This window comes from Fringilla coelebs (genome assembly GCF_963513975.1).
Source record: "Fringilla coelebs genome assembly, chromosome: 23".
In the NCBI taxonomy this organism is placed as follows: domain Eukaryota; kingdom Metazoa; phylum Chordata; class Aves; order Passeriformes; family Fringillidae; genus Fringilla; species Fringilla coelebs.
Window position 1 is genome coordinate 3,586,668 of NC_140049.1, and position 15,436 is coordinate 3,602,103.

Genomic DNA, 15,436 nt, shown 5'->3' on the forward strand with positions numbered 1-15,436 from the left:
CTGGCAGCACTCCTCATTCCCAGCTTTACCACTCCCTCCTGACCTGACTGTGAGCACGGGATCCCCTGTCCAGCCAAATCCCCTGGGCTGGATCCCAGCACTTCCCAACCTCTGCTGCAGGCTCTGGGCTCCACATCCCTCCCCTCTATCCCGGGATGTGCAACACCCAATCTGGGCTTCAGCATCCTCACTTTCCACACTGCCATGCACAGAAAGTTCTGGTCATACAGGGGTCCAGAAAGTGGGTGCTTCTCATCAGTGTGGCCTGTCCTATATCAGGCAAATCCCTCCACACATCTCAGCAGGAACCAGGCAGGAGAAGATGGCAGGATTTATTCTAGCAAGAAGTAATTCACATATTTGGCTCTTCCAGCCTCTCTCTTCATAATAAATCAAGCTGCTGGATGGTTGGTGTTGCTAATTCCTGAGTAAATCTGCCACCGTAAATCCCCTTGGTGAAAGAAGGGAGGGAAAGAGAAGGGAGAGAAAGAGAAGGGGGGAAAAAAGGAAAAAAATTTAAAAAAAAAGAGGGAAAAAAAGAAGTAGCAGTTCTCCAAATAGTGCGTCTCACACCCAGTGGCTGTGCAAGCGGAGTGTAAATCCCCCACGCCCACCCAGACAAAGGGCCCGATTGTTGGAGTTACCTGTGCCTCGGGAGGGCTGCGGGGCTGCGGGGGTGCAGATGCGGCGGGAGAGGTGCTGCAGGAGCCGTGCAGAGGTCTGCGCTCCGAGCAGCCCGTGAGTCATTTATAAATCACCTCAGTCAAGGGGACCGAGGGCTGTGCTCGGCGCCTGATTGGCTTGGGGAGGTAATTGCGAGCAGGTACACCCAGGCTAAGCGCAGGAGATAGCCAGGGCAGATAAGGGGAGATCTGAAGAGGGAGAAGAGCTTTTTTGGATGTCCCCCCTCACCCCACCCCTTCCCGCTCCGGCCTGGCTCGTTTGATCCCCTCTGCGGGTCCCTCGGTGCTCTGGGTGACAATACCCCATATTCACGCCACCCCGGCCCCCTCCCTCGGCCGCCGCGGGCCGGGGGCAGCGGGAGATGCTTTTGGAGCCGCGGTGGGCAGCGCCCGCCCGGCCTTTGAGCTCCGGCCGACTCTCCGCCCCCGGGATGGACAATGGGGCGCTTTGTGCCAGCGCCCGACCCCGGCGCGCCGGGCCGCGGGGAGCGCTTGGCAGCGGGGAGCGGAGCCTCCGTCACTGCCAGGTTCAAAGGGAGGGATGGGAGCAGCGGCAAGAGAGGGCGAGCTCGGCGCTGGGGAGCTCCCGGGGATGCGCTATCTGCCATCAGCCCGGCGGGCACGGGGCCGGCAGGAGCCACACCTGGCCACGCGCTGCTCCGCTCGGGGTGTGACAGGTTCTTGTGACGCCCCTGGCGGGGACAGCGATGGGCAGGGAGGGGCCGGGAGGGGCCGGCCCGGAGCTGCAGCTCCGGAGCCACCCCTGAGGTCCTGCTCGATCTCCTGGAGTGGGAGCTGCCAGGGGTTTGGGAGAGGCAGCGTTTGAAACTGGAGAAGCTCCTGGGACAGGTCAGGGAGCAGGCAGCTCCCAGTAGGGGACGAGACTCATCCCAGGGTGCCATCGTGTCCCCCCCGTGGCAGCACCACTGTGCAGAGCTGGGGCCAGGAGCCTGAGGCTCTTCTCCAGGGCCCTGATAGCTCCTCTCCAGGATCCTGATCTCCTCTCTTCTCCAGGTTCCTGGACTCCTCTCCAGGATCCTGATATCTCCTCTCCAGGGCCCTGATCTCCTCTCTTCTCCAGGTTCCTGGACTCCTCTCATATCCAGGATCCCAGACTCCTCTCCTCTCCAGGATCCTGATCTCTCTTCTCCAGGATCCTGGAATTCTCTCTTCTCCAGGTTCCTGGATTCCTCTCATGTCCAGAACCCCAGACTCCTCTCCAGGATCCTGATATCTCCTCTCTTCTCCAGGATCCTGATCTCCTCTCTTCTCCAGGTTCCTGGATTCCTCTTATGTCCAGGACCCCAGACTCCTCTCCTCTCCAGGATCTTGATCTCCTTTCTAGGATCCTGATCTCTGTTCTCCAGGATCCTGGAATTCTCTCTTCTCCAGGCTCCCAGACTCCTCTCACATCCAGGATCATGATCTCTCTTCTCCAGGATCCCAATCTCTTCTCATGTCCAGGCTCCTGATCTCCTCTCCTCTCCAGGATCGTGACCTCCTCTCCTTCCCAGGATCCTGATTTCACTTCTTCAGGCTCCTGATCTCTTCTCTCCTCTAAGATCCTGATCTCCTCTCTTCTCCAGGATCCTGATCTCCTCTCTTCTCCAGGATCCTGATCTCCTCTCTTCTCCAGGCTCCTGTACTCCTGTCCTCCTGGAGGGATTTGAGAGTGCAGGAGCCGGGTACCAGCCAGGCTGCTGCAGGTGATGGGACGGGCAGGGACATCAGCAGGGACACGACCCCGAGGGAATTGGCCGGCAGAAGGGAGCTGCAGGGGGAATTTGCTGAGGAGGAATCGATCCCTCCTGTTCCCGTTGTCCCCAAGGACACCTCGGCACGGGGGTGGCTCTGCTGCCCTCCCTGCTCCGGGTGTCACCGGGATGTGCTGCCACCTCCGAGCGCTGGAGAACGGCGGGAAAAGGGACAGAAAGGCGAGGGGAAGTCAGTGATGCGGGCTGTGCTCGCCCCCAGAGTAAAAATTCCCATTTAAAATTTAGTTTGATATGAGATAAAATTCAAGATAAAGTTCTTAAGGCTTGATGTTCAGGCTTTTCAGAAAATAGGGAGTGCAAATAATTCTTGTCGCTGTAATTTTTTTTTTAAAATCAAACTAAAAAAGTTAAATTACCGTTTTTTAAGGATTTATGGAAATCAACTGGTAGAGGTGATAAGATTGAAGAGTATAATTAATCTGAAAAGAGAATATAATTTAGGTACCTCAGTTGTGTACAAGTTTTTCACCAGGAACTCTAGACTTTTAAACAGACTTAGGACACAACAGTTATCTCTGGGAATATTTTAGTATGTATAGTGCATTAATCTTTAAATAGCTCTATCTGTTTTATGGTTATGACTTACATTTTAAATTTTATTTGAAAAGAAATCTTTGTGCACACTCGAGGCATGGGCAGCTCCTGCCAGGAAACCTCATGGTATGGAAATCAATCATTGTGTCTGCAGCACGCCAGAGGAACACCCTGCCCAGGGGGAAGGGGCTGATTCATCGCCATCTGACCGACAGAGGCAATCAGTGCCGAGCAGTTATCCTGTAAATATCATTAATAACTCCTATCGAGCGGGGTTTTTTTACGGGACAGGCTGATAGGAGCAGAGCCCTGTGGGACGGGAACGGCGGCGGGAGCAGCCCGCGGGTGTTCCCAGAGGCTCCTGCCACAGCGTGAAAAATGCGTCACTCGGTTTTAAAATTTGAAAAGTTTAACGGCAATCAAATGGTTATAAAAATAGTAACACAATTAGAGTAATAATAATTTGGACAGTTTGAATAATTAGGACAAGACGAGACAATAGAAACAAAGAGTTATGGACAGTCTGGGTACCTTTTCTGGGCAAAATAAACCTGAAAAAGGACCCACGTAAACAGAGGATTAACCCTTAAAACAACAGCCTGTTGCATATTCATACACCTCATCCATGATGCATAAATTCCATTCAAACACAGGATTCTGGCTGGGCAGTCTCAGGTTCTTCATCTGAATCCTGATGGCATCTTCAGGACTGAGCAAGGCAGGAAGAACTCGATAATGGAGCAATAAATTCTGTTTCTCTGAAAGATTCAGGTGTCCTGTGGCTGGCATCTCACTGCGAGTCCTTTCTTTAAAAAAAGTATCTTGCATAGCATAGTTTCTATTTTAACATTTTGTTATAACCCAAAACTATATTTAACACACTACTTAAGAAAATTAACACAGCATCACTTTCTAACACAACACACATCATATTCATCTGAATATTTGCAAAAAGCCAATCATAAAACACCCATTTTCACACCAGCAAATCCCAAGAACTCCAGCATCCACAGGGATCCTGCACCATGGAGAGAGAGGGGCAGCAGCATCCTAGATGATGCTAATTAACTTCCAGGGCTAATGTGCCGGGTTAATTAGCTGGAGCCTTCATGCCAAAAGGGAATTTTGCCAGCAGTAAAGGGCATTTTTCCTAGGGAAGCTCCACTGGAGAAAGACAAAAGGTAAAATTCCAAACTGGCTCCCTGCTGGTGCTGCTCATCCTTGGAGCTGCTCCGTGCCTCGGGCACAGGGAGGGCCCAGCAAGGTCCAGGCCAGGCCCATGGGGTGGCACCGACCCCTGGCACAGGCAGGAAGGTGCTCCCTGGGCACACTGGGACACAAAGCCACCCCAAAGGGGCTCAGTGCTGCCCTTGCTGGGGCCTGGACTGGGATGCTGCAGGGCTGGAGTCCAGCTGGTTGGATTTTTGTCCCCCAGTGAAGTTCTCAGCCCTGTGCAAGGTTATTTTTCCACAGGGAATGATTTGTGCCAGACCTTCAGGCTCTCCCTGTCCCTCCCCAGCCCCGCTGTCCCCCCTCCACAGACGGATTCCCTCTCATTTCCTGCTGCCTGTGGCAGGAGCTGCTATTCCAAAGTCCTGCTGGGTGTGATCAGGATAAAACCAGGTCTTGCCCTGCAAAGAACCCAGCCCTGTGCAGCCACCGATGGTCCTGGGGCATTTCTGGTGTGGGAGGCGCAGTCCTGGTCAAATTCCATTTTCAGTAATTATAAATACAACTCATTCTGCCTCTTTCTGCTCTGGCCAGCTCCCCACGTGTGGCCTGAGGATGTGGCCAGCAGCAGAGCATCCAGGATGGTGTGCCAGGCATGGGGGGGTGTCTGGGAAGCACAGGGAAGCTGGGGAGCCCTGGAACATGGAAAGACACCCCAGTGACTCCCCAGATCCGCCTGGGGTGCACAGAGTGCTGAGCTGGTTATCTCCTGGGCTGATAGCAGCATTCCACATGCTGGAATGTGTGGATTTGTTTGCAGATGATTAATTTTAGCAGATATGTTGCGCTTAACGGGGCAATAATTCAGTGGCAATAATTCAGTGGGAGGCCGAGGCTGGGGGCAGCAGGGACAGGCAGCCATGCCCTGGGGCAGAAGGGTTGGTGCCTGGGAGGTGATGGGACCTGCAGGGAGCTTTCTTTTCTCCATCCTTCCCTCTCATCCCCATCCCCATCCCATCCCCATCCCATCCCCATCCCATCTGATGGATCCCATCCAATCCCATCCATCCCATCCCATGGATCCCATGGATCCCATGGATCCCATCCCATCCCCATCCCATCCCATGGATCCTACCCCATCCCATCCCATCCTGTGGATCCCATGGATCCCTTTCTGTCCCATCCCACAGATTCCATCCTGTCCCATCCCATGGATCCCATCCAATCCCATCCCATCCCCATCCCATGGATCCCATGGATCCCATCCCATCCCATGGATCCCATGGATCCCATCCCATCCCCATCCCATGGATCCCATAGATCCCATCCCATAGATCCCATGGATCCCATCCCATCCCCATTCCATGGATCCCATAGATCCCATCCCATCCCATGGATCCCATCCCATGGATCCCATCCCATCCCATAGATCCCATCCCATCCCATAGATCCCATCCCATCCCATGGATCCCATCCCATCCCATAGATCCCATCCCATAGATCCCATCCCATCCCATGGATCCCATCCCATCCCATCCCAGCCCTGCAGCCAGAGCTGCTCCTCCCTTTTGGGAAGTTTTCCTGAGGAACTGGGGCTGCTGCAGGCACAGGGCTGGGAGGGAGGCAGGTTTGGGATGGGGATGCTGCAGGTGGAGCCTCCAAGGAGGGAATCTGGGCCTCCCATGGGGATCTGGAGGTGCTGAACAGGTTGGGAGGTTGTTCCTCATGCTCCACAGGTGGGGTGTCCTGCTTCCCTGTCTGTCTGTTTGTCTGTCTGTCCCTTCAGGAGTGTTTCAAACCCCTCAGCCAGGTGGGAAAGCAGAGTTCTGGGCTGCCAAATTCCCACAGGAATGAGGTGGGCACTCCTGGAGCGGGCGATGGTGGGCAGGGGCTGGCGCTGCCGGTGCCACCACGGTCACCGCACAGAGCTCTGGCATTCCCAGGGCTGGTTGTCACCATTTCCTGCTCTCCCAGGAATGCAGGGCCCGGGCTGGGTGCCACCATCCCTCTGGCAGAGCTGGCCTGGCCGTTGGCTCTGCGGTGCCAGGGCTGGAGCCAGAGCTGCCACCTGAAAGGGACCGCGGGCACTGCCACCCCCGCCCGGTGCCACCCGCTGGCACAGGGGGCCTGACCCGGGCAGGAATGAGGAACACCCCGTCCCAGGGGAGGCAGCAGGATTATTTAAAGCCCCAAAATGAAGGCTGGAATGCAGGAAGGCTTCGGGAGGTTCCAGCTGCCCCCGTGGCCTTCGGGGCCCTGCAGCTCCCGGGGCTGGGAGAGGCTCTGGGGCTTTGGGGTTTATCTCTGGGGCACGGCTGCTCCAGCCTGCCCCAGTCCTCTGGGGACACTTCCAGAGGCAAGGGAAGGGCCACCCTCCTGCTGGGACGGTGTCACCTGCGTGTGGCTGTGGGCTCAGCCCTGTCCCAGCCCCTCTTCTTCCCTGGGAGCTCCTCCCGGGGCTGCAGCAGCAGGGCTGGCACGGGCACATCCCCACATTGAAGGATTTGTGGGGTGAGACACCCTGGCTTGGGGAGCAGAGCACGTTCTGGTGCTCAGAGCCAAGCCCACCGACCCCAATTCCTGCCTGGAGCAGCACAAGGACCTGCAGAGGAATTGTCACCCCCAGCTGAGAGCACCTGGCAGGGGCTGTGTGCCCTCACCTGGGACTGGCCCGTGCTCCCTGGACAGCCCTCGGGTCACCTTGAGCAAGGGCTCTTATCTTATTTGTAAAATAGGTGTAAGATATCTGCCTTCTGCAGGGGAACTCCAAATGCGCTCAGCAAGGTCTGCCCAAGGCCTGGGGACACCAGCAGCTCCTGGGGCTGGGTGGGAGCATCCAAAATTCCAGCCCTGAAGGTCTGGGGGCCCCCAGGCTGAGGGGTGCCGGTGGAGCATCCCATTCTCCTGGAATTCAGGCTGGGGGGTGCTCCAGGCACTGCCTCCCCCAGCCCTCAAGGCTTTCTGCCCACCCTGACCCAGCAGAGTCAACCCCAACGAGGCTCTTTCACTTCAACCATTGAATTCCTGTGAAGGGAGGTTTCCCAATCTGAAAAAAAAAAAAAAAGAAACAGGAATTTTCCCTCAAAAAAAAGTGGGAAGGTGTGTGGAGGGGAAGGTGTGTGGAGGAGAACGTGTGGCTTTCCATGGGGGAAAGTGATTGTGGTCCCATCACTGCTGCTCTGTGCCCTTGGGCAACTCATTAAGGCCCAAAGGCTTCGATGGGAGGGCGATAAGCCCTGAAATAAAGCTGAAATTGTTCAGGGCTCTGAGGTCAGTGCCTGCAGAGGAGCTGGAGCAGGAGGAGGCCCCGTTGCCCCTGGTCAGGGAGATCAGCAGGCAGATTTTAGATGAGAGCTCAGCCTGCTTTGCCTTTCTGAGGAGTTTTGGGAGTGTTGGTGAGTGAGGCCAGGGGGCAGAGGAGCTGTTGGTGGTTAAAGGGCATTAAAGTTAAACAGAGCATTTGGGATCAGAGGGATGCAGTGTCCAGGTGGAACCTGGTGGGACGAGGATTCACTGCCCTGAGCCTCACCCAGGGCCTGAGGGAGGCTCTGCTGCTGCCCTGGTGATACCAAAATGGGCCAGAATAACCTTTCAAACACAGTTTGAAGTATTTAATCTTTGAACTTCATTTAGCAACTTTGGAAAAACTGAAATTTTCTATTCTCTGTGTTGTTTATCTTTGATGACCTCATGCAGACCTGGGGGAGCTCAGCCAGGACAGTGAGAGCAGACAAATCCACATTTTCCCTTGCTCAGCATGAGTGGAGCTGCAGATCCCCATTGTTTGTGCCTGTCCACACTCTGAGGAGCTGATCCAGGACAGAGCCCAGCCTAAACCAAACCGAAATCTGGGGAATTTGGGATAGCAAGCTCCCCCTGGGCAGCAGAGACCCACCAGCAGGAGGCTGAGGCTGCTGCTGCTCCCCAGCCCCAGCTCCCCCGGAATTCCCATGGGAAGGTGGTGCCACCCCTGTGCCCAGGGCCACCCCCTCCCGTGGGAGCCCTGCTGTGGCTGGGTCCTGCCCTTGGCACGGGGACCATCCCACCCTGATCAAACCCGTCCTGCAGGGCTGACTCCGGCTGCTTCTGCCCCTGCTGTCCCTGCCCCGGGCTCTGTCCCACGGGGGATCCTCCCCACAGTGCTCAGCACCTCCGGGGGGCTCTGCCAGGCAGGGCTGGGACAGTGGGGCAGCCCCGTGCCAGGCTGGCAGGGCCACCCTGCCCAGTCCACCCCACATCCCAGTCCTGACCCTGACCCTGAACCTGATCCTCATCCCAGTTCTGACCCTGACCCTGATCCTCATCCCAATTCTGACCCTAACCCTGATCCCGATCCCAATCCTGTTCCTGATCCTGACCCTGACCCTGATCCCAATCCTGACCCTGATCCTGATCCCAATCCTGATCCTGACCCTGATCCTGATCCCAATCCTGATCCTGATCCTGATCCCGATCCTGATCCTGATCCTCATCCCAATCCTGATCCTGTTCCTGACCCTGATCCTCATCCTCATCCTGGTCCCAATCCTGATCCTGATTCTGGTTCAGATCCTGATCCCAATCCCGATCCTGATCCCAATCCTGATTCTAATCCTGATCCTGATCCTGATCCTGATCCTGATCCTGGTCCAGATCCTGATCCAGATCCCAATCCTGGTTCTAATCCTGATCCAGACCCTGATCCCGATCCTGACCCTGATCCTGAGGCTGGGGCTGCCTGCTGACCTCAGCATGTCCCAGCGCTGGCAGCTGGGCTGTCCCCAGCCCCCAGCCCTCCCTGCGTGCTGCTCTCAGCCCTGCCATGTCCCCAGACCCCGCTGTCCCCAGCCCTCCCTGCGTGCTGCCTCTAAACCCTGCCATGTCCCCAAACCCCGCTGTCCCCAGCCCCGAGCCAGGCACAGCCCCACACGGGGAGTCCTCGGGGTGGCACACGGGGACAGCTGGGCTGGGCTGGAGGGGAAGCACCAACATCTGCTGTGGCTGGGTGGGCAGTGAGAGGATGGCTGCGCTTCAAACCTGGGCTGTCCCCTTTTGGGGACAGTCATACCTTGGGGGGACAGTCACCCCAACGCCATCAGTGCCCCCCCTCACTGCGGGGGAGATTGAGGAAAGGCACAACCACAATTCACGTAATTCCCAGCACCAGGAGCGTTCTTGGAAAGGAATCCCGGCCACCACCCCGAGCCCGTCACTGCCGGGTGACAGCGACCAGGAGTGGCCGCGGTGGCCCGGGCTGTGCTGACACCTCCGGAGGTGTTTACTGCCCTGCGGCCCGGTGGCACCACGGGGCAGAGATAAGGCTTTGCGTGATGCCCTGGCTTTGTTTGTCACGTCTGACGCCTTTGAAAGGTCACCTGGAACTTTGAACCCCTGGTGTTTATCAGGGCGGCTTTGAAGTGGCTGAAGCCACTGCAGTTACCCCAGCTGCAGGTTAATGGGGTTTCTGCTTCCAAACAGGAATATTTGGGGTTTTTTAATTCTTTTTGCAGCTTTTTAAGGTATTTTCCAGTGTCTTTATTTAAATTCTCACATTTCAGTAAGAGAATTTAACCCCACCCAGCTGCAGGTGTCACAGGGTGGGGTAGGTGGACATTCAGGGACAGCATTTCATGGTGGGCTTGATGAGATTTCAGAGGGTTTTTCCAACCTTAATTATCAATTCTATGATTTTGGGCACTGCTGCCTGTGCCTGGGATGTGTCTGGGGAAGGAGCAGTGGAGGAGCTGCTCTCTGCCAGCCCTGCAGGGGGATTTGGGATGCAAATCCACCCTCTCCAGCCAGGGCTCAGCAGGGCAGGTTCCACCAGGCAGCACAGAGCACAGGCTGGGCTTTCAGGGCAGGTGGGATGAGGGGTGGTGGGGAAGAGCTCTCAGAGGTAATTGAACCTCAGAACAACGAAGCAAACTGGGAGTTGGGGATTTAGGGCGAGTGTGGGGTGCTGATTCCTCAAATACTGCGGGCAAGAGGGTTGGGATGGTCCCTGTTTGGTGACCAGCATCAGGGGGGGATTTTGCTGATTTTTCTCATTTAAATGAAAACCTGTAGGGACAGCAGAGCAGCTGGGAAGTCTCTGGTTATTAAACTGTGGGCAGGAGAGCAGGAGGGCTCAGTTTGGCTCTTCAGCAGTGGCCACAAGCCGGGGTGAGCTCAGGAACTCAGGTGGCTGCTCAGGAGCTCACTGAGTCACACAAGGCAAATATTTTCCCCTTTGATTTTCACCCTGAGAAAATCTTGAGCTGACCTTGTTAATCCCACGTGTTGCAAACCTCCCCCTGTCCTTTATCGGGTTTCGGGATAGTGTTACCAGTTTAGCACCTCTGGCTGCTCCTGCCAGCATCCTGCCTGGCACCGTGCCACCCTGCCCGCTCTGCTGGCCTTCCTGGCTGGCCCAGGGCTGCCTGGCCAGCCAGACACCCTGCCCCGGAGGGATGGAGGGAGAGGAAAGGCTGGAGGGCTGCAGCTGGCTCCAGCACGGTGCTGCACATCTGCGAGGTGTGCTAGACAGGATTTCTACACGGTGGTGATGCCACTGGAGATCCTGCCAGCTCCTGAGACTGCAGCGTCCTTCACAGCCCTGATTCCTGTGCCTGGAATGATGCACAAGGTGCTGGGGCCCGGCTCAGTTTGAGCCCAGCAGCTCAGAGCCTGCCCCAGAGCTCTGCAGAGAGCTGTGCCTGCAGCTCAAGGTCCGACCCCAGCCCTGCCTGCCCTGTGCAGAGCATCCAGCCCTGAGCCAAGTCTGCAGCTCCCACCTGGCTCCAGCTCCTGCCACTCACCAGCTCCAGCCCCCAGAGCAGCCCTGGGCCGTGCCAGAGGTGCCCAGCCCCGGCTCAGGGAGCTCCCCCTCCCCTGAGGCCGTTTGTGTGACCTGCTCAGCCCGGGGTGTCCAAACTCTGCGTGCCGGGCTAAAACAGATCAGGTTCTTGTTTGCCAGCGCTGGAAGCTGCTGGGGGAAGGGTGTGATGAGAAACAACATCGCTGCTGGCACGGGCAGTGCCCAACCCCTGTGCCCAACAGCCCCGGAGGGTGCCAGGATGGGCTGGGGGATGCTGGGGGTGAGGGGGGCTCTGGGCATGCACAGGCTGGGGAAAGGGGGTCCAGAACGTGGGGAGGAAATAGTTAACGCCCCTCTCCTCCCAATAGGAAGGGACAAATCCCCTCCCCGGCCCGCTGCCCAAATAAACAGGCGGAGTGTTGCGTAAGGACGAGGGTGGGAACTGTCCGTTCTCTCCGGACGGGCGCCACAGCCACAGCCCCAGCCCCAGCCCCAGCCCCATCTCCAGCCCAATCTCCAGCCCCATCCCCAGCCCCATCCCCATTTCCATCCCCATCCCCAGCCCCATCCCCATCTCCATCCCCATCTCCGCAGCCCCCACGCACCCCGTGCCCAGCCCTCGCTCAGGTTTTGCCCTTCCTGAGCTCACCTGCCAGCCCCTGCCCTGGCACCGATGGCTGCTGTCCCCATGGGGAGCCTCTGGGGAGCTCTGTGGCACCACTGCAGCCAGTGGGGGGGTCTGGAGGGGGATGGCAGGAGGCCAGGGGGTCCCTGGTGGCCTCCCTGGGAATCTGAGTCCGTCCATCCCGGCCAGGGGGATGCTGCAGCCGCGGTGGAGCGGGGACAGGGGCTGGAAGGTGCCCGGGATGGTGCAGGAGGGAAGCGGGAGCCGGGCTCTGCTCCCAGCGGGCTCCCTCTGCCGACAGCTGCCCTGGCCAGGCCCGTCACCTCTGCACACACCCACTTCGGACCTCCTCCTCCTCCCCCGACCCAAAATTTACACTGGAAAATAAATTAAAAAAAAAAAATACACAAAACCCCAGACCCAAAATGCATCCCCCAGCCCTGAGAAGCTGAACAGACTCAGGGAGGGAAGTCTTGAGCCCCCATCCCACCTCCCTGCTGCAGGATCTGAGGAGCATTTTGCAACACATAAATATAAATAAAAATGAAATATTTAATTCCCTTAAAAAAAACAAAAGAGTACCCCTGACAAAGTGCTTTTTTTGAGAATCCTCCCCAGTGAGGCAGGAGGGGGGAAGGTGTTTGATGTGGGATATGCATGAGAGGAGGGGAAACTGAGGCACAAAATCATTGCCTCCACAGTGGCAGGTCCCTGTGCTGAGGCCACCAGCCCCAGCTGTCCCCTCCCTGTGCCACCCTGGGAGCCACGGGGACACCAGGCTGTGCACTGGGAAGGGTCACCCGTGGTGCCAAGGTCTCTGGAGAGGCATCGGGAGCCCTGCCCTCATCTGTAGGGACATCAGAGGGGGGGACAGGGCCACCACGGTGACACTGACTGGGAGAGCAGCTCCAGGGCCGTGGGAAGCAGCAGATCCCGGGATGAGCAGGCAGCTGGCCCTGGCGTGCCCAGCGGTGGCACGGCCGGTCCCCGTGGGCAGGCTGGGGCGGGCAGCGGGCACCGAGCCCCGGGCAGGGCTCCACCGTGGGCATGGCGGGGTCCAGCGGCCCCGGGGTCAGCAGCAGCTCTGCTTGGGCTTGTCGTTGGGAGTGAGCTTGATGGAGTCGGTTAAATAACTCTCAAAAATCCCTTTATACTGGAAAAGAAGCGGAGAAGGGAAAGGATGAGCGAGCGCAGCTCCCAGCCAGCCTGAGCGGCCCCGCGGTTCAGCCCTGACTTGTGACTACCGGCAAAATCCAGGCAAAAGCCACCTAGCGCAGGGCTTGGGGACACCAATGTCCCCGTGGCACGGCCGCTAGAGGACAGTGCTGGCGCGCTGTGGGTTCCCATCACTGCGGGAAAAGCGCACGGCAATTCCTACTCCTATCGATTTAGGATCAAGCACTGCTGCGTTTCTCATTCCCGGCGCTCTCCCTTGCAGCAGGAGCTGTTCCACCCGGGAGGATCTGTCAGACTAATCCCGGTTTTTCCCCAAATCCTCCCCCAGCACAGCTCGGAGCTGGAGGGTGCTCACCGTGCTCAGTGCCTGCTTCGCCAGGGTCTCGAAAGCCTCGGCCACGTTGATGTTGTTCTTGGCGCTGACCTCGAAATATGGGATGTCCTTCTCCTTGCACCAGGCTGAGGCCGTTTCCTTGGGCACCTGAAGGATGGGAGGATGGAGCCACAGCTCAGGGAGGGGACAGGGAACCCTCCTCACCCATCTGGGCACTGCTGGGTGAGCCACAGCTCAGGGAGGGGACAGGGAACCCTCCTCAGCCCCCCTGGCACTGCTGGGTGAGGGGGGTGCTGGCAGTGCCTGAGGCTGTTATTCCTGCTGCCTCTGGTGGGGACAGTCTGTGCCCCAAGGAGCAGCTCAGGGATGTTGCTCATCCCCTCCCAGAGTGCTGGGGGAGGTGGCAGCTCCTTGCCTGGAGCTCTGGTTTGTGTGAGGGTAGGGAAAAGGTTGGTTCTGAGGGGAAGGATCAGCCCTCAAAACCATTAGGATCCTACAGCATCCCAGTCATGGAATTGTTTAGGTTGGAAAAGACCCTTAAGATCATCAAGTCCAGCCATTAACTCAGCACTAAACCATGTCCCCAAGTGCCACAACTGTACAACTTTTAAATCCCTCCAGGGGATTTAATTTAATTTAATTCCCCACCACTGCTGATCCTGCTGTCCCTCCTCCCCCCTTACCTGCCGGTCACTGAGGTCTATCTTGTTCCCCAGCACCACCATGGGGAAATCCTGCTCCCTGGGAATGACCTTCTCCAGGAAATCATCTCTCCAGTTGTCCAGGGCCTCAAAGGACTCCCTGTCTGTCACGTCAAAGGCCAGCATGCAGCCGTCTGAGCCTTTGTAGAAGGTCGACACCATGGACCGGAATCGCTCCTGTCCCCCTGTGTCCCAGATCTAGGGCAGAGGAGGGCACATGACAGGAGCAGGGTGGGTGCTGCAGCCCAGAGGAGCAGCTTCAGGGGGTGCTGAGCCCTCAGAATTCCTGTGGGATTCCAGTGCAGTTCATGGATCCTGAAAATTGGGCTCTGAAAATCAGCTTGAAAATCAGGCGCTGAAATGAGCAGCTCTGAAAATCAATCAGGCTCTGAAAATGATCAGCTCTGAAATTTGGGCTCTGAGAATCAGGCTCTGAAAATCAGCTCTGAAATTTGGGCTCTGAGAATCAGGCTCTGAAAATCAGCTCTGAAATTTGGGCTCTGAGAATCAGGCTCTGAAAATCAGCACTGAAAATCAGCTCTGAAAATCAGCTTGAAAATCAGGCTCTGAAAATTAGCTCTGAAAATTGGCTCTAAAAATTGGCTCTAAAAATCAGCTCTGAAATTTGGGCTCTGAAAATCAGCTCTGAAAATCAGGCTCTGAACATGAGGTTGAAAATCAGGCTCTGAAATTTGGGCTCTGAAAATCAGGCTCTAAAATCAGCTCTGAAAATCAGGGTCTGAAAATTGGCTCTGAAATTTGGGCTCTGAAAAATCAGGCTCTAAAATCAGCTCTGAAAATCGGGCTCTGCCCCTCATGACCGCGGTGGCATTTGGGCCCAGCAGGCCAGGCTGGGACACACACAGCTGGCACGGGGGTGGGCACCAGTGGCAGTGCCAGCTGACCCCGCTCACCTGCAGCTTCAGGGGGGTGCTGTCCACGGCCAGGACCTTGGTGAGGATGCTGGCGCCCAGCGTGGTGCGGTAATCCTCGTAGAACGTCTTGTGCACGTACTGGTGCAGCAGGGAGGTCTTGCCCACGCTGGTGACGAGGAAAGGGGCACTGGTGAGGCTCTGCCCGGCTCAGGGGTGGGCAGGGGACACCCAGCACACGCAGGGGACTTCCCTCCCTCGCCAGCTCCTTACCCCAGAGCTCCGATGATGATGATCTTCAGATCCACCTTCTTGCTGGCATCCATGGACATGCCCTGGGGCAAGAGGGGCTCAGGGGGCTGTGGGGATGGCACCTGGGTGAGCCCTGGGGTCCTGTCCCTGCTGCCACCCCGGGATGTCGCTGTGCCCTCACCGTGCCAGCATCACGCCCGTGCCATGCCAGCACTGGTGTCCCAGGCACGGTGGGGACAGAAAGCTCTCCGTGCCAAGCCCTGCCCACGTCCCCGCCCGCTCCCGAGGAGCCGCAGCACGCCCAGACTCGCCGGTTCATCACCATTCAAAGCTGCTGGGAACCTCTTCCCTGCTTCTCCCACCCCCTCTCCAGCGCAGTCCCTCCCCCTAGGCCTGGCACGCACGCCTGGGGTCCTGCTGAAAATTAAATTTATTAAAGAAGACCCCAACCAGAAGGAATTCCTTGGTGCCTCAAGCACAGCCCAGGGAGCATCCCCGCTCAGGAGCACCCCGAAATGTCCCCCCAGGATGTGTCCCCA

The 15,436-nt window shown here is 57.3% G+C and overlaps 1 protein-coding gene across 1 annotated transcript; it reads right to left on the reverse strand.

Moving 5' to 3' along the window:
• Window positions 1-12,605: 12,605 nt before the first annotated feature.
• RAB7B (RAB7B, member RAS oncogene family) lies at window positions 12,606-15,053 on the reverse strand. Its single transcript, XM_084220544.1, has 5 exons — window positions 14,919-15,053; window positions 14,688-14,814; window positions 13,756-13,971; window positions 13,094-13,219; window positions 12,606-12,715 (listed from the first exon to the last, which is right to left on the reverse strand). The coding sequence occupies exons 1-5, from the start codon at window positions 14,975-14,977 to the stop codon at window positions 12,635-12,637; spliced, it is 609 nt and encodes a 202-aa protein (XP_084076670.1). The 5' UTR covers window positions 14,978-15,053; the 3' UTR covers window positions 12,606-12,634.
• Window positions 15,054-15,436: the final 383 nt, after the last annotated feature.